The sequence below is a fragment of the Suillus subaureus genome (assembly GCF_016647635.1).
Source record: "Suillus subaureus strain MN1 chromosome Unknown BJ212scaffold_10, whole genome shotgun sequence".
NCBI lineage: Eukaryota > Fungi > Basidiomycota > Agaricomycetes > Boletales > Suillaceae > Suillus > Suillus subaureus.
In genome coordinates, this window is record NW_024538566.1 from 1075094 (window position 1) to 1101762 (window position 26669).

Below are 26669 nucleotides of genomic sequence, written 5' to 3' on the forward strand. Positions count from 1 at the left end.
GTTAGAATTGCTGCTGCTCAGTACGCATTCTACAGAGCCCTGAGGTAGGTGTAGATGCGAGTTGGGCAAGTGAGGCGAAGGGTGGTGCGTTTAGGACGTTGAGGCCACTTCCAATTTATCGATGAGCGTTAGCCTGTGGGTCACGATGAGAAGGGGATGGACGGTACCGTACCGATTATTACATCTGCCATGCCCCCGCTAAAACTCCTGTGAGTAGTGCCCTGCCAATTTTCACCTGTTCTGGCTTTAATGTCGGTTTGGAGGACGGGAAGAGGGCATAAATGTTATTTGGGCATTTGAGATGGACTTTGTGGACCTATTGGGTGGGGTCTAGTACGTGGCATGTGTTGATTATGGCCAGTGCATAGAGGTATTGGGTGGATACGAGGTTGGAGGGAAGGATTGTTAGGCCTGGTACTGCCTGATGTCAGATAGTCGAACACTGATGAATAAGAGGAGTATAAGTCTCATCTGGACCCGACAAAGACCCTTTTAGCCCAATGTGGATCTTGAGCGACATCTGCAAGCATCCTGCAGGCGAGAACCACATATCACCACCCTTACCGCGTCCTGCTATTTGGATTGTGGTGAGGGATGAGAGGGAAGTGCACAGATGAGGGATGGATTTCTGGGGGTACATTAGTGGGCGTTGCGATGGACGTGATTGAATAAAACGTACTTATCAAACATTGTTTGTGTGCTGGAGACTACTTCGCCGTATATGAGTGGTGAGCCGATGCACCAGGAGCCCGTGCTTGTGCTTTGGTCGGTAATTTCTGTCCGTGAGCGGAACTCGTCTATGGCACGGAAGAAGGCTGCGGGTGAGAATTGAGGGGCTCTGAAGGTGCGACTACATGTTTAACTTTCGGGTTTGATAGGGAATTTTTGAGGATGAAATCGAGTATACGGTGATCTGTGGATCCAGTGTCTATGGAAGGGAAGGATGAAAAGCGCAAGTGGAAATCATCATTGGCTTCTTCGAACACAAAGGGCTCCCTCCCGTGTTGAAATTCATTACCGATAGCCAGACATGAATCTACATGATCGAGAAGTCCATCGATGACGCTATGCCGGACGTGCCACATCTGCCAATAGCACTTTGTTGGCTGCGTCTCAGGTGTATAAAGTATACGCACACGAGCGTTTTGTGAGCGCTTTCGGACAACCTCGTGTGAACTCGCATTTACCGATGGCACGAATCCAGGCAAGCCAGAAGAAACTGGGATCAGCTCTATGAGAAGCGCAGGCCAAGTGCAGATAGCAATCTTGACAGCAGGACATCGGGAAGGAGTGGTGTGCAATTCCACATTGCGACAAGCCCGCTTTGAGACATGATGCCGGCAAGTGCATTGCTTTCTAAGTAACGGCCGAGGATGTGTACGTCCCGATCTAAAGGACATGAGGATAGTCTGGATACAGATACTGTCGTGTCGTTAATCGATAGATCCGCGCCGGTTCCGTTAAGAAGGACATGTAGAGGGACTCGTTTCCATCAGCAACTCTGAGTTACATAGTGGTATCTTTCACCATGCCCAAGCCAAGACCCGCAGATAACGATCCAAAGTCATGACTCGGTTCAGATAGAGTGCCTTTCTGAGGCCGACACCGAATGCTAACTTCATCCTACCTGCGAACTCGAACTATTTATGATCAATAGGAAGAGAAGTAGGAGGAGGGCACAAGAGGTGCGCCTTGTACAGAGATTGAGAGGGTGCTTCAGTGACTGTGCTAGATAATGTGATTATAGTATTGAAGTAAGCGTTTGAACAAGAGAATCCTCGGCAAACACCAGAAAGTCGGCCTGGGTTCCTTCCCTGTTATTCACGTAGAGGCTTCCGCTTCTCGCCGGTTCATTCCAACACACAGGCTACTACTCAACTCTCCTTGAGTCGCTCTTGACTTGCACTTAAACTGTCACGCTCGCACACACTATCGACCTTGTTTCCACTACTCGTTCCCATCCCATCCTTTCCCATGGCTTCACCTCAATCGCTTCGTTCAAGGACTTCTTTCATTTTCAGTGGTTTGTATGTATGTGCTCGAGGATATGCTTATTCTGTCTATTTGAATCGCAGTGTGATAAATGAGCTGTGTGAGTGATACAAGCATGGAGCATTATAGAAAAGTGCGGTCTAGTATCTGAAGGTATTCTGAGACCGGCAAGATCACTTCAGCCACCTGCGTAAGAGCAGCCTGGGTGTCTCGTTTTCGCAAATGCAGTGACCTCGTCCTTGGCGCTCAGTCACGGTGTAGCCTCAGGACAAGCGTCTATCGTGCCGACCAGCCATCAACAGCATGGAAATGCACGTGGAGTATGCCCTACACCCTTCCTCCCGAGCTTGACCTAGTCCATATCCCTAGCTATCATTCGTCCACCACTCATTCCGTAACTCTCAGCCCATCCACGCCCTTTGCCATTTGCTTCATCGTGTCATCATGACTAGTACATCGGGGGGTCAATCGATCAGACTTGAAGGTGGGCCACTCCGTATTACCTTGTCCTATTTGTTTCGCGATCTTTACACTCTATCTACAGTCATTAGCGGAAACAACATCAGTGTACCCTCTGGCCGCATACCCGCAGGCATTTACGTGTCCGTCAACGTCAACCCGAGGAGATGCTGGAAATCAACCGCCCGAGTCCTATCGTCCGATGATTCTGTAGCATGGGGCGATACCGTGATCTTGTAAAGCCTTCCACGGACCACAGCAGACTCAATCCCAGTACTCATAATCGACTTGTAGATCACGGGACACATTGCCTACTAGATTATCACTGGAAATACGGGCATCCTTTGAGCTCGGTCGAATGCTAGGCGATGGAGAAGTTATTAGCAAACTTGAGACCTCGTGGAATGAGCTACTAGATCATGGAGATGAACCATTTGGTGAGTAATCCGTTTCCTATTCACGCACACCACTGACTTGCTGTAGATCTGACCTTCCTACCCGCTGATGATGATGATGATGGTGATGGTGACGATGATGAGAATGACGATGAGGATAAGGATGACGACGATGACGACGATGATGAGGATGAAGATGATGAGGACGACGATGACGACGATGGGGACGACGATGGGGATGAAGATAATGACGACGACGATGAAAATGTGTACCCTTCCCTCACCCTGAAGGCCACTGTCGTCTGTGCCCAGGGTATAGAGTTGGATGTAAGTAATGTTAACCCCCTTCCTCTAAGTGTCTACTGACAGAATGAAAACCGTAGTCTGTTACTGGAAGTGAAATTGCTTGTCGCACGGATGCAGGTCACATGCAATTTGCCAAATACATGACAGATGAGAATGAATCTGATCTGAAAAATGCTGTACAGCATTTCCAGTTCGTTCTGGACCGGTGTCCTGTCGGCCATCCTGATCATGCTGCTGCCCTCACCAACCTTGCATGGGCCTGTCTTAAAGGTTATATCTGCAAGGATCTTCAAGACATTGATTCTACCATCTTTCTATTCCGTGATGCCCTTGCATTGTGTCCGCAGGGCCACCCCGATCGTGCATCGTCTATATATCATCTCACTGAAGCTTTGACCTGGCGCTACATCAAACAAGATACCCCCGCTGATATCCATGAATCTGTTCAACTCTACCACGAGCTACTGCCTCTTTGTCCTGAGGGCACCTATCTTCGGAACATCGCAGCAGGGGACGATGGTGTGGATTATGTGATCAATGCATGCAACAATCTTCCAACAGATGCATCTGATGAAGGTATCCAACTTCGACGAGTCGTGCTCGAGCTCTGCCCTCTGAGCCATCAATACTGTCCCACAGCCCTCGACGAACTTGCACTGGCAGTCCAAGAACGCTTTAATCAACATGGCAGCATCGAGGATCTTGAAGAGAGCATAAAACTTGGTCGTGAAGCTGTTTCTCTGTGCCCCGAGGGACATCCTGACCGTGCTAAATACCTGAATGACTTGGCCAACTCAATCAGATCCCGTTTCAGTCAGCAAGGCAAATCTGATGACCTCGATGAGGCCATCTCTCTATCTGAAGAAGCACTGCTCCTGTATCCTGTCGGGCATGAATTTCGTGATGTATCACTGGACAACCTAGGTCTTACCCTCCACAGCCGTTTTGTGCACCGCAATGACATTAACGACATCAACAAGGCTATCGGTTTCTTTCGCGAGTCACTGTCATTGTGCCCACCTGGGCATCCAGGTCGTGACACCGTACTTAGCAACCTTGCCCTCGTACTCAGCACCAGATATGATGAAATACAAGCCAGCGAGGATCTTGACGAGGCCATCGATCTTTACCGTGAATCGCTTCGGTTAACGCAACCTGATGATCCAGAGCGCCATACAAATCTTAACAATTTGAGCTCGGCGCTCTGCTCTCGTTTCACGGAAAATCAGGCGAAAGAAGATGTCGAGGAGGCCATTGATCTCTGCCAACGGTCATTGTCAATTTTGCCTCCATTGCACCCAGGTAGATATTTCAGCTACATGCAGCTGCAGGAGGCCTATCTATCTCGTTACGAGATGCAGGACAACCCTATCGATTTGTCACTCGCAATGGAGAACTTCAGACTGGCATCAGGACACCCCACGCAAGGATATCCAAGCCGCATCAAGGAGGCTATTGACTGGGCGCTCCAAGCCGAAATCTATCAACATGAATCTGCCCTCGAAGCATACCAAGTGTACTTGAAGCTTTTCGATAATCATGTCATGACGCGATCCTCAATTATCTCACGACGCGATGCTGCAACTGCTTTCCGTGGTGCACAATCACTTCCAGTAGATGCAGCATCATGCGCTATTCGTCGCAATAATCTGCAACGAGCGGTTGAACTTGAGGAGCAGGGGCGCGGTCAACAATGGTCGCTGGCCTCTCGACTCAGGACTCCGCTGGACGACCTCAAATCTGCGAGTTTGCCACTCGCGAACAAACTATCAGAGCTAAGCAAGCGCCTATCTGATGCTCAGGGTTCCACGGGCAGCGCAGACAGAGCTTCTGCTGATCGGGCAGCAGCAGAGTACAGAAAACTTACGGAGCAGTGGGAAGTTGCGGTAGCTGAAGTCCGCAATCTTCAAGGATTCTCGCGATTCCTTCTCCCACTGTCATATGAAGATTTGCAAGTGGCAGCGCGTCATGGCCCAGTCATCATCCTCATCGCGAGCGAATACTCCCGCAATGCTATCATAATCCCAACGTCAGGGCAACCCCATCATGTTCCCTTCCCAGATCTCACTTTCGCAGATGTGGAGCAACTCAAGGACGACTTCGCTAAGGCGATACAGCAAGCATCTTTTATGGGCCCAAAGCAGCCAAGGACGGGCCTGAAAGCACTCTTGCGGAAGATCTGGGACGAGGTCATGCTACTCATCGTCAGGGTACTCCAGCGTGATCTGAGATTGCCAGGTCGTTCTCGAATCTGGCTGTGTCCGACAGCAGCATTCACGTCCATTCCTCTTCACGCAGCTAACCCGTTTCGAACGAAGGCTGATTGCTCTGAGCTGGAACTATGCCTGGAGGATGTTTACATCTGCTCTTACACACCTACGCTTTCGGCTCTGATTAGAGCTCGACAGACGATGAAGACGCACTTGATCCCGTCCTTCGTGGCGATCGGGCAGGGTCAACCGGGTGCAGGGCAAGGCAAGGAGCTCTTGACTGTCGAGAGTGAGCTTGAGCTAGTTCGTTCGCTTGTCCCCGCAACAGTCAACCCTATCACTCTGTCTGGTGACGCAGCAACACGAGCAGGTGCACTTGAAGCTTTGCAAAACAACACATGGGTGCACCTCGCTTGTCATGGCAAGCAAGACCATGACCAGCCATACTACTCACATTTTGCTATGAAAGACGAACCCCTCACGCTGCTTGACATCATGGAAAACGATGCTCCGCAAGCTGAATTCGCATTCTTATCGGCATGTCATACCGCTGCGGGCGATGAGGAGACCCCCGACGAAGCCATCCACCTCGCAGCTGGTCTGCAGTTTTCGGGGTTCAAGAGCGTCATTGGCACGCTGTGGGTAGTGGATGACGCTGTCGCAAAACACGTCGTCAAAGCTTTTTACGAAAATTTGTTCAAGGATTTGAAGGAGGGTGACATGCCGGACTGTACGAAGGCGGCTTGGGCACTGAACAAGGCTACGTACGCTGTGAAGATGAAAGTGCCGCTCGAGCAGAGAATTGTTTTTGTTCATATTGGCGTGTAGCTTCATATCGTATTGCTCTGATGTAGCGTGGTTTTACCAGCCGTTCATATTGTCGTATTAGATGCTCATTCTTCGTTGTACTCCCGTAAGCCATTCCCGCACCCTGTCGTATGATTTTCTATATTCTCCTAGGACCTTGGACGTTTCTTGAATATGATCCTAATGTTCGTGTTTGGGTCGTCGCGGCGTACGTCATTCTGTTCCTTTGGCCGAAAAAAGTGCGGGGAGATACCAAGTTTTCCGTAAGTGTATATGGATAAGACATGAAAAAATTGAGAGACGAGTCGATAGAGCGGCATCAGCGTAGGTCAACAACAGCAGACACATGTGATTTGTGAGGAAGTATAACAAAATTACATGAATACCTGCGCGATATAATATAATTATATAAATTTGTATTTTGAATAGAAGCTGCCTTCCCGCATGGACTAGGGTTGAGGACAAAAGTCCAACCATGCATCGATAAAGACAATCACTGCAGCATTTGGAGAGAAGGGAGAGGAGCTAAAGTGATTTGAGTTATATCATCAGTCAACACCTTCCATCTACGTGAGTGAGGGTTAGAATTCGAATTCGTTGACCCAAATATATTGTAGAACTCATCTTGTGGAACGGCAGATTCAAAGCACGACCGACGGACATCCTTCAAGGCTTCATTCATGCGCATTCGAATCCAATGGCAGGCTGTGACAGTCGAAGCAGAGTCGCTGCTTCAAGTTCGGTATGACCGTCGCAGGAATCGGAGCATGGCTTTATACAACTTGTCTCCAGTCTGATGATGGAGTCCAGCAGAGTCGTATGCCACGAAGCGGACAGGTCCAGGAGCCATCCAGGAGTGGGCAGAAAAGAGAGGCATGATTGAAGTCGATCCTGGAGGGGGTAAGGATAGTTACTGCAAACTTCAAGTTGATTGAGTTCGCAATGTGGGTGATTATGTATGATATTCGAGGGAAGCAGCAGCACGTCCTAGTTTTGCGCGTTACACAGATCGATTATCGTGGTCAGGCGTGCGCGTGAACATTAGCGAGTGACGTTCGTTAGTAGTGCTAGTATAAGCACTTGAGCTCTCATAATATTGAATGGCCGAACTTGCAAGCCGTCGTAGCACAATGGTAGTGCGTTGCCTTCCTAAGGCAAAGGTTGCGGGTTCGATCCCCGTCGTCGGTAGTCGGTGAACTACGAGCGGTTATTTTTTTTGTTCGTGGTGTTGGTCGCTGTCGAGAACGGTGACCGTCGTTGCACGCAATTTTTGTCCTAAAACCTTGTCGAATCGCTTGTCTTGTGAAGCCTCTCCTGATATCTTGGTGGAATACCTTACATTCGATATCATCACGCGCGACACCGCCATTAGTGATAATCTCCATAAACCCGCGGGCCGCAGCCTGTCACGGACCACGGTGCACCCTGATAATCTTGAACATCACACTTTCATTCACACAAATGCCTTCAGACGCTACCCCGTTGATGAAGCTCGACCTTCCATCTCCAGAGGAGTTCAGGAAGAGGAAAGTCGCATTACTCTCAGGTAAGTAGCCCCCTTTCATCAGAGAACCGGTGAGAAGAAGATATGAACTCGTGTGACCCGTATCTGCTAGCATGTAGCTATCAATGCTGAATGTATAAACAGGTATAACCGGTCAGGATGGCTCTTATCTGTGAGCTCCTTCCTCATTCTATAACTCCCCACTCATGTCCTTCACAGCGCTGAACTTCTCCTTGAGAAAGGATACGAAGTACACGGTATAATCCGTCGTTCTTCCAGCTTCAACACCGGTCGTCTAGAATCTCTCTACGCAGACCAACATGAACGTATGTACCCCCACCATCGTCTAACCTCTCCACCAACACCGTGACACTCCCCAGGCCCTAACAAGTTCAAGCTTCACTACGGCGATCTCTCCGACAGCACCAACCTCGTCTACATCCTCGCCCAAGTCCTTCCCTCTGAGATCTACAACTTGGGCGCCCAATCCCACGTCAAAGTCTCTTTCGAGATGGCAGAATACACAGCCGACGTTGATGGGCTCGGTACCCTCCGCCTCCTCGACGCAATCCGCACAGTAGGGCTTGAGAAACACGCCAGGTTCTACCAAGCATCCACTTCAGAGCTCTATGGAAAGGTCGTCGAGACGCCCCAGAGCGAGACCACTCCGTTCTATCCTCGCAGCCCGTACGGCGTCGCCAAGCTCTACGCATATTGGATCACTGTGAACTACCGTGAGGCGTACGGTATGTATGCTTGTAACGGGATCTTGTTCAACCACGAGAGCCCAAGGCGAGGGAGGACATTCGTCACTAGAAAGATCTCCAGGGCTGTTGCTGATATCAGCGTCGGAAAACAGCACTGTTTGTACCTTGGTAACATCGATGCGCAGCGAGACTGGGGACATGGTACGACTTCGATCGTCTTTCATCGTCTTTAGTTAACAGTGATGTGACAGCTAGGGACTACGTCGAGGGCATGTGGCGCATGCTCCAACAGCCCACCCCTGATGATTTCGTCCTCGCCACGGGAGAGACTCATCCTGTGAGAGAATTTGTCGAAAAAGCCTTTGCAATCGTTGGAGTGACCATAAGGTACCCGTCTCGTTCCTCGGGTACATACATCATTTCCTGATGTCAGACTTGTGGTCTTAGATGGCGTAACTCTGGCGTGCAGGAGGAGGGGTACGACGAGAAAACCGAGCGAGTGGTCGTTAAAGTCGACCCGCAGTATTTCCGTCCCGCGGAAGTGGAGTGCGTCCTCATCGTGCCTCTTCCTCCAATTACTTATGCTTGTACCCAGCCTTTTGCTCGGCAACCCCGCCAAGGCCGAACGTGTCCTCGGGTGGAAACGCAAAGTCGACTTCGATAGCCTCGTGAAGGAGATGGTGAATGCGGATCTGAGGGCTACGAAGAGCCTTGTGGAAGACCAGAACTGAGTATTGACTGATGAACTCCAAGGCCAAAAGAAAGCCGTGTATCTCAGCTGTACAACCCATGTACGATTGACAAGGACTTTTGTAGACTAATACCCTGGTACCGTCGCGATTCGATTCGATTGTCTTGGTAGGTGTGAATGTGAGTTTGTGTGTCGGATTTCTTGCTCCAGGAAGACGTGGCGAGACTGAGATTTAAATACTGATACTTGGATTGCCACCTCATCACAAGGTACAGCTAAATCCGTCGCTACTCCGATCCCACTCTTCTTATCAACATCCAGTTCACACCACTAGCATGCCAATACCCACACACACCCCCAATGACGCCGGCCAAATCCCCTCTCTTGCATTCGGCACCGGCACAGCGTTCTCCCACCACCAAGACGCCTAGACCACTCTCGAAAGCGCCATCAACATCGGTTTCACGTACTTTGACGGTGCACAGCGGTATAAGAACGAAGCCACCCTAGGAGCTGCTATCAGACCCTCCGAGTCCAGTGTCCCACGTTCGGAGCTCTTCATCAGCACCAAGCATGCGTCGCTAACCCCCGGGGAGACAGCTAAAACAGCACTTTATAAGTCGTTGGAGAAATTGGGGTTGGAGTATGTGGATTTGTATTTGGTGCATGCGCCCAAGGACCATATGGATGGGTGCGGGGACGGACTAAAAGAGGTGTGGAAGGTGATGGAGTAGTGTAAGAGGGAGGGATTGACGAGGTCTATTGGGGTGTCAAATTTTGGGGTGGAGCATATATTGGAGATTGTGGAGGGTGCGCAAGTTTTGCCTGCTGTCAATCAGGTGAGTTAAACGCCTTTGATGATGCCCCACACCCGAAATCTCTAAGTCCATCCTTATGTGTGGGATTTCGTGAAGCCTTTGATCAAGGTGCACAAAGAGCACGGAATCGTTACGTCCTCGTATGGTGGGCTTTCGCCTCTTTTTCGTGCACCAGGGGGACCGCTAGATCATGTCGTCGAGAAAATCAGAGCACGGCTTGAGGATACGTGGGGAAAACCAGTGACGAGTGGTCAAGTGCTCAACAAGTGGTTGCTGCAGCATGATATTCTGGTGGTCACGTACGTTTTCGTTCGTTGCTGCGCTGTGTAAGATACGAAGGCGGAGAGGATTAGAGAACATGTTGATACATGCGACGTTCCGGAGTTGACGAGTGAGGAGATGGGGTTGATCCAGAGTGCCGGAGCGGGGCGCAATCAGTCATTTTTTAAGAATACTGAATATTGTTTGAGAGAGATATGATGGTGTAGTCCGGTACTCCGTCTGTGTCAGTGCTTTTGCGATTACTGGTAGAGAGAACAGACGGTAGTGAAACGCATGTCTTCTGGGATCTAAACTTTATCATTAACCCAGACCCCTGGTGCAGGCATTGAACTTGAGATGAAGTAGAGAGGGTGTTGATTGATTTATCGACCCCCCTCAAACTCATTTGAAGTTAATGGTGGTGGGCAACGCCCGCCAGCAAAGCATGACACTTATATAAGCTATCCCACGCTATAAACACACAGAGAAGTGAAACTTGACGCTATGTACCAAAGGAAAGACTTTTGTGTTAAGTGTTCGCGGGCGAAATGTGACGGATTGATGTTATAAACAAGAGTATCAGAATACATTTTGCAATTTCACGTTTGTGAGCATATTTTAGCCTCAGTAATGGTTGGTTTTAGGCCCCAAGAGCACACAACAAAAAATCTATTCTGAAATTATTGTTGGCTGGGGGGAAATGAGAATATTCCTTGCTGTGCATGAACGCAAACGACAACGGGTGTGGTACATAGAGGTCTCGGATGAAAACAGCCCCTGTAAACGGTAAAAGGTCAGCCACAATTCGCGATTTTCCAAAAACGAGACTTATGGCTTCAGCACAGATATGCGACGCACTCACGTTCCTTCGAAGTTCTGCGTACTACGTGCAGTCAACTCTCGTTTTTGAAAAGACGTTATGATATTTTAAGTCTCACCATAATCTTCAACACCAAATGGCACATCAAGTACAGCCTGGCCCTTCCAAAAAAGGTGCTCTAAAGCCAAGAACGAGCAACTTTGATGTGCCTGTGCGAAAATGCAATGACACTCAAGAATTCATGAATGCCATGTTTACTGATGAAGATCATGCTCACTTATGACATTGAGCATGGAAAATTGATACGAGTGGAGTTGAGAGGCAGCAGCAGGGGGCATTGATTCAGCATAAGCTTGATTCTGCCACTGCTGCCAAGAAGAAGGCTACAGAGAAGCAGGCATCTAATTCTGCCAAGGAGACTTATTTCGCAGGTGTTGCACTGGTGCTCGATCAAAACCAACTTGTATGCTTGCTTGATCCAGCTCTCAAGGATCAGATCAAGGTTTATCGCTGTCTAGGAGCAGAGAAGCATATTCCACTCAAATCACACCTCAACAGCAAGTCACAGTGCCTTGAGTTGCTCAAGAAGCTTTTGGCTCGTCACTCAGCATGTTTATGAGGTGAATTGGTGACTCATGACAATGATCTCAATGACACAAATGATGACACTTAGGTGGATACTAATATGCTTCCTTGCAAATATTGCATATAACCTATATTTACAAGCTTGATCACATAATTCAGTGCTGCACATAGGATACTTTAGCATAATCTACACTAGTTTCCACCACAATATAATGCACAATAACTGCTTTGCCATTGAGTATGCACTTGGTTTCAAGAAAATGGACCATTTAGGGGTTTTTGGCTTATATAAGCATCATGCTTTGTTGGCGGGCATTGCCCACCACCACTAAGTTAATGCGCTAGTGGAGGCCGATTGCAACTCGGACTTGAAGTTTTGAAACATCCCCGCACACATGACACAATCAACCATTGCTGCGGCAACTGCTGGGACCACTGTGGTGTGCGCATCAACTAGACTCTAGTACACTTACTATTTGTCACTTTGTATTCGACTCGATCCACAACATTTGATTTACCTGCACGAGTCTGGACAGTAATATCAAGAATCAGAGAGCGGACTAGGAATGAGAACGAAGACCTGAGATCGGGTCAAAGACAGGCCAAAGAACGATATTCGACAGGGAGAGGTATTAATACGCTGATTGAGATGGAGAATCAAAGGAGAACGTGTATGAGGCCTGTAATGAAGAGTGATTGCATATGTGAAAGAAAGGAATGAGTACATATGAGAGTGATGTTGATAGTCTAGAAGACTGGTTAATGAAAAACATATCCATGTACGTGTACGATCAAGTCTTACATCGTGCCCATTCATGGCTCAGATCCAGACTCCATATCTATGTCTCCTAGCTGCTGGCTCCAATGCTCATGGTCGGCTAGCCAATTGATTGGGCGATTTTTTTTTGATCTACAGCTTGTTTTTACAATTGGTGCGGAGATGTAGCAGAGAAATTGAGGTGCCACCTCGATTTCTCCACTAGCATCTCTGCACCCCTCAGTAACAAACAGATGTTCTCTTGTGGCATGCTCATCAGGAAAATGTCAAACATTTAGTATGGTATAGGTTGTAGTTCAGAATCTCAACGTTCAACCTCTTCCACGCTTGATGTTTTTAGTATGCATCCACGATTTAGGAGGCCATGACTCGTCGCCGTCTCTTTATGATAACAACATCAGTAAACCGATGAACATATTAAAATGTCATATTATACTATATATTGATAACAATCACGAAAATCCCCATAAATTTGGTAGTGGGGTTTGCATATAAATATTTGACTTTACATGGGAACAATGCATTCTCATGGCAGCCAAGCAAGTTCTCCTGCACTTGGTGTACCATCTTCTGCTTAGATTGTCCTGCAAATAAAATATATCAATGTGGGCCAATGAAGTGAAATGCAAGTATTTAAGTGTCAGAGTGATGCAAAAAGTTGCTATTGAATATTAATGCAAGGTTTTTCTGTTTCGCAATGATCAGTAAAACAAAAACTCTGATACGAGAGCTGAAACTCTTCATACTATCCCCGATTTGCTGGTACTAATATTCGAGTGTATAATGGGAAGAAGTGATGTTCACATTTGACAACATCTTCACTTAGTAGACAATAGGCACTTTACTCCGAAGTGGTAGGCACTTGCCTGCGTTGGCTGAAAATTATTTCATATACATCGCGCCCTGTCCTTCAGCTAGTTCGGAACACATTCATCTTTGAATAATTGTGTCAACAATGCATTTGCAATGCTGCCCACAAGACTACAGCCATCATATGATACTGGAGGTGCCAAATAATGTTTTTTGTGACAACTAAATTTCACAGTCATGGGATGGGTGCTTATTTGTAAGCTGGTGGTCTAGGCTGCCATGTTGGACAGGAAATTGCCAGACTGGCACATCTAACAAAATATTGCAGTGCTGCTCAGCCCTCTACTTAACAGCATGAACGTCAATTGTATTTCACATGAGAAGGAATTTGCACACTCTAATGCAAGGTGCTCAATTAATAGGAGGAGAAAACGTGGCAAATGTTGGCATGGCAAAATAAATCTTAGCACATAGGACAGGCGCCGAAAAATGCTCCTGGGTTGAACATGTGCAGTCTCTTGATCAGTGTTGACAAATAATTCAAGTCTCACGGTTTCTCATCAATGACCGAGCACACTGAGCAAATGAAACACGTGGAAGATGTGAGTCCAATGCTCTTGCGTGCTAAGTTATTGCTGCATTCTAAATGTGACAGAAAACCTTTTCTGTTAGTAAGGCCAGCAGCAGTGAACATCGAGGTATGTGTGTCCAGTATCGTTGCCGCAAGGCACGTGGGCTCATTGTTGTCAGCTTTGGCTAAGACAAAAAATGGCTACAGTAACTATTCCCTCGCTCCACAAGACACTTAATATCCAATGAATCTGTGGCGAAACAAACATTAGCGGCTTGACGACGGAGAAGCTGGGTGATGGAAACGTAAGGAGGTCCTGAAGTGTGTCCAGTGTTCCATTCAGTAAGTTATGTGTCTCTGCTTAAACTGCGTGACATCTTGGATGAGTTGTGGATTTTCATCAGAAGAGCAGATTGTTACCAGGAGAGGAATAACGTTCATCAACTCTACTACAAGATACAAGACCACTTGATGTCCACACAACTACCGAATTATGGTCAGTTCTATGCACAACAAGGAAAATCCTTTCCTAGGAAGCCTGACAGCAATTAATAGGTAAGTGCACGGTTATGTATTTGTGTGTTCACAGAGCAAGCCAGTTTTCCCCGACTGAGTTGCAAGGAGATAATGGGGTATGTCTGGTGTGTCATTCAGCAAGTTATCTTTAGTCTTTGCTCATATGAACTCATCAGTCAGAGACTGTGGATGGCTTCCTCCGCTAGGGGGTATTCTATTCAGACGATTTTCTACAGCTGATGTCACCCGCGGGCAATATGAGTCAGTTGGTGCAGTCATAAATATTATCATTCACATGCAAAGTGTCTCCTGGTTTGGTAGGTTTGGAAGGTGTGATAAATTTCACAGTGGGAGGGCAGGTTGAGCAGTTGCTCTTCGCATTACTTGGATTATTGCTGCCCAAAACATTTTCAATTATATGTGTGAATGTGACGTATTACGATTGCATTAAAGTAAAGCTTAAATTTACTAATGACGGAAGGCAAATAAACGATTGTGCTAATCTGAATCAAATGTGGCATCCTCCAATGCCATTCTCTGATCGGCTAGTGCGGTGACAGACATTTTGGACACAATGTCGGGCGTCAAGTCCTCGCAATGATTTCTTCCAAAGACCTTCCTAAATGGTAATGTTAGATACCTAGTAATATGTGAACAGCACATCCATTACCTGGTCCACCATTCAAGAAGTTTATTCACCCTACATTGTGCGCCAGGGCCAGGGACAGCCTCAAAAAAGTCCACAATATTGTTCCAAAATATCTCATAGTCAAAATCACCATCCACAGTATGCCATGATGTGACGCTGGATAGAGCAAAATGAACCTGCCATGAACTGTGTCAGGTATAGTAATGGTGGGAGGATAATCACATATGTTCACCTGACAAACAACATAGGCGATGGCGTGAGGAGTAACTCTCCTCATGTTGATGATCGAGGCTACGCACATTTTGATCTTTGCCTGATTCAATTGCCGCCGAGCACGCCTGTTGTTCTCCAAGATGTCAGCTCTGTCACTGTCACCATCAGCTTCCCTCGCAGAAGATGGGGATGTAAATGTAGCTTTGAAAGCCTAGCAGGTATCAATGAGAAAAATTCACTACCATCGTGACAACAGTGGGACACTAACCTGAACGAGGACCTTGGACTTGAAGAGGCCTTGCTCGAGGTTATCAGGGTTGATTGAATAATCCTCGTACACAAACAATGGCCAAGAGTTTTCTGACACGATATAATCTACTGTTCTGTCATGGATACCAGCTTTCACACTGTCCAAGCATCAGTGTCGAGGATTGGTGAATGAAGGTTGATGCTCACCTGTCGCTATTCCAGTCCCACTCGGCAGGACAGAGTAACTTCCCACAGATGTCATGGACAAAGCCACGTGAATGCTTGTCATCTGATTTAAGTAGATGGGATGGCCGAAAATCTTGATTGACCCAGGAGGCGACAAGGTCCTTGAGAGTAGAAGTATCATCCCCTTGGGCTGCATCTGTGCCTCTTTTGAGCTGCACTGTTGTTCAGTATATAGCACAAAAAGCTTTGGAATTAATAACACTTACCTTTTTCAGCATATCTTCTGCATCATCGATGTCAAGGTGTGTAAGTTTATCATGCAGCCATGGTAAAGCTTGCATGAGTGCAATATATCCTCGCTGCAGGCGATCTTGGCTGATTAATGTATGTAAAATTATATCTCATAGAACAAAGGCTGACGATGTACGTTAAGGTGTTGTCCTCTGAGTCATCCTCATCTTCACACCTGCAATCATTCTTGGCAATTAAATCTTCCAAGCTGGTATAGAGGGCAACCATGTGACGAATCGCCCTGCCTTGAGCAACGTAGTAGGTGGTCTTTCTTTAATGATGAATTAGCATCACAGGCATGGCGTGGGCAGGAAGTACACGAACCTTTGCTTGGTTCCTTTTTCTTGCCTCAATGTGTCAAGTTCCTCTTCCAACGCAGCAATGCAACACTTTGCCCTTGCATCAACTGAGGTAGGGACTGCCCCACCAAGGGCTGGAATTACTGGTGCAGGGGCTCGCACCTCAGCCACAGACTCTAACCCAGACATGGCCACAGAAGTGAACGATATTGAGATGGAGGGAAGTGAGAAAAATAGAATAAACTAGAGAGCATCCGTGAAAAAAATGACAGGGAAGATGTGAGTAGGAAAACAGAAGAAACCCTGCTTGGACTGTATATATACTTGCTCACTAAACGTCGAGACATATAGGGCAAAATTCCTAATGAGGATATGACGGAATGGAGTGCACAATAGAGATGAATCATGTAATGATGTACAACATTACTCACTAAATGCGGTGCTCCTCTGAGTCCGAGTCCTTCCAAAGTACAAAGTGGTGTGAATACCAGGACCTTCATGAGGAAAACTCTCCTAACATGGCCCAGCTTTCCAGATGACGGTTCCAATAATGCAACTGACAGGTAATTAGGAAATTGAAATTCCCATCAACAAGCAAGCATCCACTAATCAAATTGATGTGCATGTCTTGTGGTGATTGGGAATGCGATGGCGCAGTCTGCGCCATAAGCCAACAAGAATTTGGAGCCGCCAGCGCCCTCCAAGGAGTTCCTGGTCTGTACTAGTAACTGCCCAAAGCAAGCGTGTGTGAGAATAGCGATCAAGGGGACTATAATTGTGGCACTGACTGCTACTTTGCTCATAGTAGGCCGCAATATGTTGTCTTGAAGGTGACGGTCACAACACTCATGTATTGTGACATACATGTCTGAATGCAGCTGGACTTAATGAAAAGTGTGTTCCAGCTGAGGAATATGGTCAATAAACGAATGCAAAACACCAATGAAAGATACCTTGCAGTGCGATATCATCAATTTCACTAGCAAGAGAAGCTACAGTTCCACAGGTGTCGCTATCTGTTGCGATGATGGATTTTACAGCCTCATGGAATAGCATCTTCAGCAGAGGGCAGTTCATCAGATTCAGATGTGCAAGCAAGTAAATTTGTGAGCTGTAAATGATCATGAGCATAAATTAGTAAGGTGAAAACAAGAATGATCACCATGATCTGAAGCTCAGTATCACGCAAGAATGTGTGGAAGAATGAAATCTTGATTTCGCCATGGTTGTTTGTTGAGTGACTTTTGAGAACCTTATTGAGACATTTGAAAAGAAAAATTCAGGAGCCATAGACAGGGTCATAATCCTCCAGTTGCTCAAAGATGTGAGTTACCCAGTGATGTGATGGTTTGATGTGCTTTGGGTGGATTTTTGTATCCTTGAGCTTTGTGTTTGATCATAGGTTAGGTAAATTACTCACTCCCAGAAACTCAAGAAGGTACTTGTTGAGGAGTTCCTTTGCGTGTGGAATATCGGCATCATTGATACTACATCCTAGAATGATCTTGAGTGCAGCTGCAAGATTCAAAAAAATTTCAGCATTGTTGGGGTGCATGGGTATACCTTTTGGATGTGCTGGTGGCTCCTCGTCCTTTCTGTTCTGGGCTGCTTTACCTGCTGCAAGTCTTCGAATGCATGCTTGCTCTCGCTTTGCCTGACTCTCCTTCTCCTTCTCATGCTGTTTCATGTTCTCTGGGTACCACTCTTCCCAGATCAACAGAATCTTGAGCATCGTCATCATATGTCAATCGTTCAGAAGACTAATAAAGAAACTTACAGTGATGGGACAAAAGACAAGGGCTAGGCCTTTCCACTCATCAGATGTGAGTGAACCACCAGCAGGATAGCCAACTTGATCTGGTAAATGTGTGACCCATGATGGCATCCTGAACCAATAAGATAGTGAATGACTTAAAAATCTTGAGTTCGATGATAAAGACAGACCATAGACAAGAGTTTATGTATTTGACCAAATTCATGTTCTACCTTGGAGGTTTTCTGATGAAGTACATTTGTCTGGATCCAGGCATTAAACCATTGCGTTTTGATGATACCTGTTGTGTATATTAGAGATTATGACAAGTGCATAACGTTGATGTGCCTTACCAAGCAAAAACAGTGCATGGGGTCAATCACAGTCATGCGAATGGGGTCAAAATATGGCAAGTGAATGAGTTCAAACCATCGAGCACTGTGCTTGGTGAAAAATTTGTCGCGTTCCTTGGACTCCAGGTTTGCATATTCTCGAGCATGTTTCTTATGTTGCTCACCATCTCGTCGAGGGAATCCTGCTGAGTCAGTGAAGAATCAGGGCTATCTAAAGTAAGACCATCATACTGTCATATTCCATCACACCCTTTGTTCGTAGTTCTGACTGCAGGATGTGGCAGCATGAACAGAATCCTTCCTTTTTACTGTGGCTGCCAAATCCACAAACCTTACACATTGCTGGATGATCACAGCATACTGCAACCAGAATTACAGGAACACAGCGACCTGAAAATGCAACTGAATAAGGTTTGAACTCAAAGATATAATTTGACTTTCCATTGGGATACTTTTGTGTCTTGAGCGTGATTCTTTCATCATAAAGGCAGAGCAAATCATCAACGTAGTTCTTCATAAATAATTGAAGCTGATTGGCATCAAGCTCCTTTGAGCCTGGAGTAATACCATACAAAATTAAGTTTCGGGGGTGATACCTGTTGGTGAAATGAACAAGGGCCTATCAAGGATGTTGAAGTCAGTGATTTACCGCACATGGATTGGCAGGTTTGCAATGCAGCTGGACATCACACCAGAGCTGTGTGATCCAGCATTGCTACTGCACTGATAGTTGAAGCTTAAATAAAGTCAATAGTCTGCCAATGCACAAGTCTAAGTCTCACCCGTCAAAGCTGAGTGTAATCCCTATTCACAGCTCATCTGCATCCTCACATTCAGGGCTATTATTAAAGAACAAACACCCATCTGCAGCTCGTAATGTCTTTCATACCTCACCATCTTGTATGGATGAGTATTTGCCAGGGGTAGTTTGGCATGAACACCAACCGCTTATCAGCATCCTTTGAAAAGGGGACCTAATTCAGTACCAAAAACTGTGAAGTTCATCGAAGTACTCACTTTCTTTGCCCTCTGCACCCCTTTGCTCCACTTCGAACCTCTTGGCATGAAAGTGCTGCAAATTGTAAGTTATGGAGTACACATTGGAGAACAAACCCTTCAGAATATGAGGCAAGGGGCTTGGAACTTGCTCAGCAATATAAAATGGGTCAACAATGATATATTGAGGTGGTCTTGTCTGACTTGTACTACGGCGCAATGGATTCTGAGCATACATGTGGCATTTGTACACATATGGAAAGTCTATCTACAGCCACCTTGCCACATGGCATCTGCTTTGACCCAGAACACAGTGATTACAGCCAGCATACAGGTTCCATTCATGTGACTAGTTGAACTACACTGTACTAACACATTCAAATTGCGTTCATGATGAGATGGGGTGAGTGGAGAATCTTACTTGCATAGTCAGAGATAAAATGAGCATATCAACAAGAACAAGAGCAACAACTACAGGTTTGAAATTGTACAGTCATGCTAGTCCGAAGGACACATTAACTTGAAGCTCCCTTGCTGCAGTGCTGCTTGCCAGCCACGAAACCTCAAGTAATGACCAATTTGCGCATCCTGGACGGGCCCAACTGCGTGATACTAGCTGTGCACTTTGCAGCCTTCAATGCCTTCTTGTACCACACTGAGTAGTGGCAGTATGTGGTCTCATGCATAGCGCCAGCAATTTTCGTGATAATGTCTTCCTTCCTGACGCGGAAAACGATAGTAGGGTCCCACAGGGCGTCGACATCGACGTCATCGTCAATTTCCTTACATAATGAGATCAATCTCTCCCTGATTGCATTCACTCCTTTCCCCATCATCGTTAGCACCGGGGCCATAGTATCTTCAGGGTACAGAAACTATAAAAATAACGTTAGCTACACAAGAATTTTAAAATAAAAAGAAAACATTACCCCATCCACAACTAGATTTGGATCATCTGAGTATATGTCTATGGGATCATCCCTGCACACCCACACCTTGAACCACACTGACGATACTGAGCACCATGTGTGATTCTCTATGATGACTGGTGCATTGAGGGCGGGGGACCTGTCTTTGAAATGAAGCCTTTTGCTGATCGTTTCGATGGGTCCTGTAGTAGTAGACGTCCCGTATCTGAGCCCCTCTTTGGCAAATGATAGGGAGTGTTCTTGAACATGACAGCAGCGATCACGAGCAATAAGGAGGGGTTTTCGATAATGGCGCCTTCTAACTTATTGATCAAAGCGTCGCCGTGCTGTGAAAATGCAGTTTCTGCCAGGCCAGGGATGATAACCTCAGAGCCGGCATCCCGCATGTTTTGAAATGATATTCGCATGTCAGGAACGAGTGAATCTGATGCTTCAATGTTGCTCAAAATGTTTGCATTGAGCGCCTGACAGTTGAATGGAATGTTCTCAAGAAAGCATGTGAGCACTGTGTGTAAAGCAACAAGGGGAGCTTCATGAATGGCCGAGGGCATTTCTACAATCAATGTGCTGTCATCATCGAAGTACGTCAATCTATAGTATTGAGGTAGTAAGAACCAACATGACAGAGTAGCTTTTTCAAGCTCACCTTGGTTTCAAACCGAAATTGCAAGACTCGTTGATGAAATGCACTAGTTCTTCATACTTGACCTGCCAAATCCCACAAAACTCCTGAGAAGTGAAGATGATTTCACTGCTATGCCATACAAGTACATCAGACGCCTACCTCACACTCATGCTGACGATCTGGTTTCGTGATAAAATGAAGGACCTCTTGGCATATATGTTGGGCTTACAGACGAGAAAGTAGGTTCAGCTTATGCAATGCAATAAGGCTGATCAGTACCACATACCTGAAGGTGTTATCTCAGGATTTCCAGCTACAAACTGATGAAAACTATCCAGAATATAATCCAATTGATCCGTCTCAACCAAAATATTCTTCTTTTCTACAACTTGAGGGTTGTTGGTGGTGGGTTGAACTGCGGGAACACCCTTAACCACTGGAACTGAGTCAGAGTCAAAGGCCTTGTGGGGTTTGTATTCAGGCCTGATGTTGTTCTCATCATTGAAGAAGGGGCTACTCCTTGGTGTGGCATTAATCGCAGCACTATGAAGAGAAGTAGAGAGTGCATCTTTGAATGCAGTAGGCATGAAGAATCAGGTCCTGAAGGCAGTAGTACTGCCAAGATGTGATGTTTTTAAACAAACAGCATAGCCTTTACTACTTGGTACTACTGTGACTAAGTTGGAAGCATGCTTAGCTAATAAGAACCATCACAGTAGACCTGTGAACTACTAGTAGTAGTGGTATGAGATCATCAATGCAGCTGAATTTGACTGGAATTTAACATCTATTCATGTCAAGACATAAGCCAGAGAAACAGAATAAAAAATTGGCACCAACATTCTCGAGTGAAGTCATTTAGACTCCATTTCAGACACCAAACAATGACAATCTTGCTTGATAGAGACATGACCAATCATGGCATGGGTATACTTCCAAGGAAACTATGCGACCCCTGGATCTTTGAGTTGCCTCAGACGCCAGGTACTAGCACTGGATGAACTCAGATGAGGGCCCTGGAAGTGTGATATAGCATGAAAATCATATCAGAGCCTTGCGGAAAGTGCGGCAGGATGACTTATTAGAAGTGAAAAGCACAAGTGACTGTGAAGTGAATCAGGCTGCAGCGGCAAATATGATCAGTCAGTGGAACTCACCTGATTGATGCAAGGTTACACAAATAACGACTTATTAGACAGGTGAAATGAAAGAGAAATAGGAAAGACAGAAGTGTGGGACTCAGGAACTTCTCAGGAGCTTGGGGCACAGAGGAGACTGATACTCATAGAAGAATTAAGGTGGGTGTGTTGGGAAAAGCAGTATGATTATTGTACAAATTATGTTAGTGATTACAGCACCCCCACTAGTACTTATTTGTATATATCCCAAATTTAGATGGTGGGTAAACACGAAACATCGGAGTTTGAAAAAATCTGGGAAGGCTCCATGCAAGCTCAGTTCCAGTTAGGGGCTTCTGTACTAGAATCAAGCATAACAATGATACAGACACTAGATACTATGGTACTATGTCTGTATACATGTGGCGGTACACTAAATTTCTTCGTCAGATTCGAGTTGTATGCAATCCGACCACATGCAGTGGTGAGCCAAATCCCAGTGTTGTGCGATATGCAGCGGAATATCACTATCAAATTGATACAGCCCTGCCGCCCTAACCATTTCATCATCTGCTTCTAATAAAGGTAGGGATGATGTGGCTACTGGTGGCAATGGAGGGGATGGTGGAGGTGGAGGTGGTGGAGGTGGAGACAATGGAGGAGGAGGTGGTGGTGGTGGTGGTAGTGGTAGTGGCAGTTGTTGGAGGTGGGAATTCTCTGCCTCCTGTGGGTCCCCTGCTGCAGCAATGGGTACATAGAATAGGAACTGTGACTTGCGGCTATGTGGTGATGGTGCACCTTCCACGAGATTCCCTGCTACTGAAACATCACAGTTGAATGTTTGCCGACTCTGGCGATCTCGCAGACTCCATGTTAAAGCATCATAGGTGGTGGTCTGAGTGGGTTTTTCTATGATGATTTAATATCAATCAGTATGATAATGTCAACATCAAGAAAAAATGTACTGGTGGGCATCTCTGATGATTTGAACTGCCCTTCAGACTGTCAGCTTGCCTTAGAACTCCAAATTTCATTGCAACTATCTAACAGAAATATTTAAACTTACCCTGGTAGCCATGATGGTAGCTGTATTACATATTAACTTGCCAGCGTGGGCTTTGCTGTATGTAAGACTAAGATCTTGACTTGGCTGCACGTCCAGATCTCTCCACTTGAATAGAATGCGCCAGTCGGTTCATCATCAAGCTGTTCGGGTCATGAAATGTCTTGGAATGGTGATATTGAGCACCATCTTGAAGGCACCCTTAAAGAACTCATAAACTGATATTAAGTACATGCATACCTGTGCATGAATCCATGCCTGATGCAGTCATGGCAGTACTATTCATTGGATGGTGATGAGGGGCATCGTTTCCTGACAGTATGGTATTCAAACTCAACCAATACTCACCGATCATCATAATGTCCGAGTTGTTGTTGACACTCCTGCGTCATCAAACAACTGGAGACGCATCTAGGCAATTTAGTGATTTGAGCCTGTGCCACATAATGTTGGTGCGATCCACCTGGACAAAGCCATCTTGGTTCTGTATTCCACCATTCCTTCGTTCAAACCACTTCTTGACAAATGTTCACATATATTACTACACCCCAAGGCGCTGTAAGGTCATCTGGCCTATTCCTTGGCAACCACAAAGACAGGAGTCGAGATATCAAGTTGAAATAATCAAAGGTCTAGCATGAGTGTCCATACAATGTTGACATTTAGCCAGGTGATGGTGGGCTGCTCGAGCTTCATGTAGTAGATCTAATTCCTAATTGCACCTCAGTAGATGATGCACATACAGTTGTTACTTCACACCTTTGCCTGAGACTTAACTGACTTCAAGGTGCACTGTAGTATTTGGAGGTCGTCATATTTTAGAACACTTTAAGAATGACCCAGGAGTGTATTGAGTTGTACTAGGGGGTGAGCCAGTACAAGAAATGTCTATCACAGGGTGCTCAATGCTGAAGACAATGCGAGAGGGATGCTTGGTGCGATGAGAGATGGCGTCTGCACCTAATTGGGAAGGAAAGATTATCTTCCCTCTACTAAGAGGGGGAGACTATCACTACACCATGACACATGAGTACTGGCCAGTTTCAGCGAGATGTGTGAAGTGAAACAAAAAGTGTCTGGTCCTAACATATCGAGAGCTAAGACATGCGACACTGCTGCAGTTCCCTGTCAAACCTGCTCAAATATCTAAATGAAGGGCTGTGCTTGCACCTGACAGAAGGCACTTGACAGAAGCCAGTCAGCATTGTCTTGAGCTTGAATCCAGTTGGTTCGGCTCTCAAAACATTCCAGGGGCCCCACATCAATCACGGTCTATATCAAAGTGGGTTAAAAAGGATAACAGTGTATTTTAAAAGAGTGTACATAAATCCAAAAGGCAGGAGAACACAAGCCCTGACATAACATTCCCTGGAAGTGATGAAAGACTGAGAACAAGATAGAAGAATCTAATAGAACCTGTGAATGAGAATATGTCGACGAGATTGCAATCCAAGATCTAGGATAAACTTATAAAGACCATAATTCACAAACAGGGGGCATACCTTCCAACACATGCTTTGCTTCCTCAGGGCCTGTAGTCCTCGTTGCACGCCAAGGTCTGCCATCTGAACTTCCTAATGAACACGCACCCGGGATCCTCCAGGAGAGCTTGAAATTCTGTTTTGGTAGAAAGGCACGCAGGGAACAAGCAGATGGACTTGGGTGAAGACTAATGAAAAGAGTGTATACTACAGTAGAGTGAGAAATGAATATGACATATAAGTGAATGTCTCACCTTCAGTCTTGTGCTAGTAGAGCAATGGACTGAAGCATTAGTAACTCTGAGCTGTATGTACTTGCCTCACTTGTGACTGCCACATAACCTTTGTAATTAGAGGTGGATGTTGGTTGCCTGGGTGCCTCTAAGTACAGGTAGATACAGGGATATAGCACTTGGATGGATAGTGATTGCTGGGTATTTAGCATGGGCACTTATCAAAAATCAACAGCAGTCGGCACTGATTAGTCACAAGGTACCTCAGCAATATCCCGGCAGGCTATTAATATCATTCCTGTCAGCAATGTGACGTTCCTGGCCCTGACAATGTTTGGCAAGTCCCATAAACCTTCATCTTCACTGTCTGTCACAGCAAGCTCACATATAAGGTGCTCCCTTGACCGTTTTGCACCAGATTTTTTTGCAGATCAACATACGGCGTTATATAAACTATTATATAGGCATAAAACATGTATAATACACCTGCAGTCATTAAACACTCATTGCACCACAACACCCCATTGAATCACTTTGTCCATTACTACACAACAACACAAAAAGATGATTACATCTGGCCTGGGCCTTGTAAAGTATTCATTTACCTTCCCTGCCATCAAATTTTAAGTAGGGCTGCATATTGAGTATTCATCATCATTGTCATCAGTGTCATTGAATGCATAACACTTTCCTTTTCTGTTCTCTATTTATCACATGTAACAACATATATAATATGCACTGTCTCATTCCTTCATACCTCAGTCATTGTCTCCAAACACTGAGGTATGGTTCATTGTCTCTCATTGTCCTGCCATGTCTTACTATATCCTCCTAGCATGTTTCATATCCTAGGTATTAATACTATTGAGTCATTGTCTCCAAACACTGAGCGTGTTTTGTGTCCTAGCTTCTAACAGGTTATGAGCTGTGATTTCTGACAGAAATCATATCAAGCTACATACCAACATGTGCCGTTCTCACAGCAACTCGCTGTAACCCTCCTCTATTGAAGAGACTCCCCCCCAACTTCCTTTGACATGAGGAAGCTTGATCACATTCCGGAATTGACAGGTCCAGATACACACTTTGCATGGAAACATGAGGTGATCTATGCCCTCAGTATTGAGGACCAGTGGTGCCATGTCATGGATACTGTGGATCCTGATGATGTTTTGGGCAATGCATCTTTCAAGCCTACAGTGGCGAACCCTTTGGCACCTACAGTTGACGAGATGAAGGTCATTTGTGAATGGCTCATAAATGACCTTAAGGCCAAGTCTATCATCACCCATTGCCTTTCTACCTCCATCCAACAGCTTATTTCAACCAGTCATAAGGTGGCTGCTTGTGATGCCTGGAAGATCCTAGAGGACCACTTTGACTGGGTGGACATGGGGTTACAACATGTCATCTGTCAAAGCATATATGTGCTGCAGATGAAGGATGCCACTGATGCCTCAAACTATGTGGGGCAACACTCTGTACTTCATGAATGGATGCTTTGCATGGGGGTGGTTTACACTGACACTGAAGCAGTGTTTCAACTTCTATGTGGTTTACCTCATACTGGGATATGGCCCCAGTTCAAGGCTCTCCTAATGTTGACTCTCCCCATTGCTACTCAAGCTGTCACCACCACCACCACTACTACTGTATCTGCATCTATAGCTACTGGAGCTGCCACTGCAGGATCTGCATCCTCCCTTCCCTCAGCCTCCACATTTGACACCTGTGTTGCTCACATCTCTGCAGAAGCTGCTCACATCCTCAATGAATGCATCCTTGCTAGAGGAGCTCCAGGATCTGAATATGCCCATGCAGCAACCACTACCTCTTCATCCACTGGGAACATTAACTCCATCACCAGCCTACAAAAACATTATCACAATCCTGAGGGTATCTTTTGCACCACAGTTGGCTGCAACAAGGGAGACCACGACCACGCACATTGTTATCAGAAGGGTAGTGTTACAAACTAGGGTAGTTCTAACAACAGATGAC

General features: G+C 46.0%; 10 protein-coding genes and 1 non-coding gene across 11 annotated transcripts; 6 read left to right on the top strand and 5 right to left on the bottom strand.

Moving 5' to 3' along the window:
- Positions 1 to 222: 222 nt before the first annotated feature.
- On the bottom strand, positions 223 to 689 carry BJ212DRAFT_85521 (uncharacterized protein). Its single transcript, XM_041344208.1, has 3 exons — positions 680 to 689; positions 472 to 628; positions 223 to 414 (listed from the first exon to the last, which is right to left on the bottom strand). Exons 2-3 carry the CDS (start codon positions 528 to 530, stop codon positions 285 to 287), a joined length of 189 nt encoding a protein of 62 aa, XP_041194985.1. The 5' UTR covers positions 531 to 628; positions 680 to 689; the 3' UTR covers positions 223 to 284.
- Positions 690 to 797: 108 nt separating this feature from the next.
- On the bottom strand, positions 798 to 1400 carry BJ212DRAFT_1479411 (uncharacterized protein; the record flags this gene model as incomplete). Its single annotated transcript, XM_041339871.1, has 1 exon — positions 798 to 1400. One exon carries the CDS (start codon positions 1398 to 1400, stop codon positions 798 to 800), a length of 603 nt encoding a protein of 200 aa, XP_041194986.1.
- A 1036-nt stretch (positions 1401 to 2436) lies between these two features.
- On the top strand, positions 2437 to 6190 carry BJ212DRAFT_1479412 (CHAT domain-containing protein; the record flags this gene model as incomplete). Its single annotated transcript, XM_041339872.1, has 5 exons — positions 2437 to 2476; positions 2537 to 2687; positions 2746 to 2888; positions 2935 to 3173; positions 3230 to 6190. 5 exons carry the CDS (start codon positions 2437 to 2439, stop codon positions 6188 to 6190), a joined length of 3534 nt encoding a protein of 1177 aa, XP_041194987.1.
- A 1095-nt stretch (positions 6191 to 7285) lies between these two features.
- On the top strand, positions 7286 to 7357 carry BJ212DRAFT_t47. Its single transcript has one exon. It is a non-coding gene; the product is annotated as a tRNA-Arg (tRNA).
- On the top strand, positions 7317 to 9133 carry BJ212DRAFT_85662 (uncharacterized protein). Its single transcript, XM_041344209.1, has 7 exons — positions 7317 to 7715; positions 7818 to 7845; positions 7893 to 7999; positions 8054 to 8581; positions 8632 to 8767; positions 8828 to 8926; positions 8976 to 9133. The coding sequence occupies exons 1-7, from the start codon at positions 7631 to 7633 to the stop codon at positions 9109 to 9111; spliced, it is 1119 nt and encodes a 372-aa protein (XP_041194988.1). The 5' UTR covers positions 7317 to 7630; the 3' UTR covers positions 9112 to 9133.
- A 273-nt stretch (positions 9134 to 9406) lies between these two features.
- Positions 9407 to 10369, top strand: BJ212DRAFT_1446332 (NADP-dependent oxidoreductase domain-containing protein; the record flags this gene model as incomplete). Its single annotated transcript, XM_041338228.1, has 5 exons — positions 9407 to 9477; positions 9517 to 9793; positions 9818 to 9910; positions 9986 to 10215; positions 10237 to 10369. The coding sequence occupies 5 exons, from the start codon at positions 9407 to 9409 to the stop codon at positions 10367 to 10369; spliced, it is 804 nt and encodes a 267-aa protein (XP_041194989.1).
- Positions 10370 to 14728: 4359 nt separating this feature from the next.
- On the bottom strand, positions 14729 to 16306 carry BJ212DRAFT_1298528 (uncharacterized protein; the record flags this gene model as incomplete). The annotated part of the gene is made up of 8 exons (XM_041332707.1): positions 14729 to 14849; positions 14901 to 15065; positions 15179 to 15303; positions 15361 to 15499; positions 15549 to 15739; positions 15794 to 15902; positions 15955 to 16089; positions 16143 to 16306. The coding sequence occupies 8 exons, from the start codon at positions 16304 to 16306 to the stop codon at positions 14729 to 14731; spliced, it is 1149 nt and encodes a 382-aa protein (XP_041194990.1).
- A 1884-nt stretch (positions 16307 to 18190) lies between these two features.
- On the bottom strand, positions 18191 to 18821 carry BJ212DRAFT_1268161 (uncharacterized protein; the record flags this gene model as incomplete). The annotated part of the gene is made up of 2 exons (XM_041330711.1): positions 18191 to 18408; positions 18473 to 18821. Coding segments are annotated over 2 exons (567 nt in total), but the record flags the coding sequence as incomplete, so codon positions are not given.
- Positions 18822 to 19782: 961 nt separating this feature from the next.
- BJ212DRAFT_1479415 (uncharacterized protein) lies at positions 19783 to 21360 on the bottom strand (the record flags this gene model as incomplete). The annotated part of the gene is made up of 6 exons (XM_041339873.1): positions 19783 to 20094; positions 20149 to 20234; positions 20288 to 20739; positions 20795 to 20877; positions 20933 to 20997; positions 21060 to 21360. The coding sequence occupies 6 exons, from the start codon at positions 21358 to 21360 to the stop codon at positions 19783 to 19785; spliced, it is 1299 nt and encodes a 432-aa protein (XP_041194992.1).
- A 331-nt stretch (positions 21361 to 21691) lies between these two features.
- Positions 21692 to 22649, top strand: BJ212DRAFT_1298530 (uncharacterized protein; the record flags this gene model as incomplete). The annotated part of the gene is made up of 6 exons (XM_041332708.1): positions 21692 to 21757; positions 21807 to 21915; positions 21993 to 22075; positions 22169 to 22294; positions 22342 to 22375; positions 22477 to 22649. The coding sequence occupies 6 exons, from the start codon at positions 21692 to 21694 to the stop codon at positions 22647 to 22649; spliced, it is 591 nt and encodes a 196-aa protein (XP_041194993.1).
- Positions 22650 to 25897: 3248 nt separating this feature from the next.
- BJ212DRAFT_1210213 (uncharacterized protein) lies at positions 25898 to 26245 on the top strand (the record flags this gene model as incomplete). The annotated part of the gene is made up of 1 exon (XM_041329217.1): positions 25898 to 26245. A coding segment is annotated over one exon (348 nt), but the record flags the coding sequence as incomplete, so codon positions are not given.
- Positions 26246 to 26669: the final 424 nt, after the last annotated feature.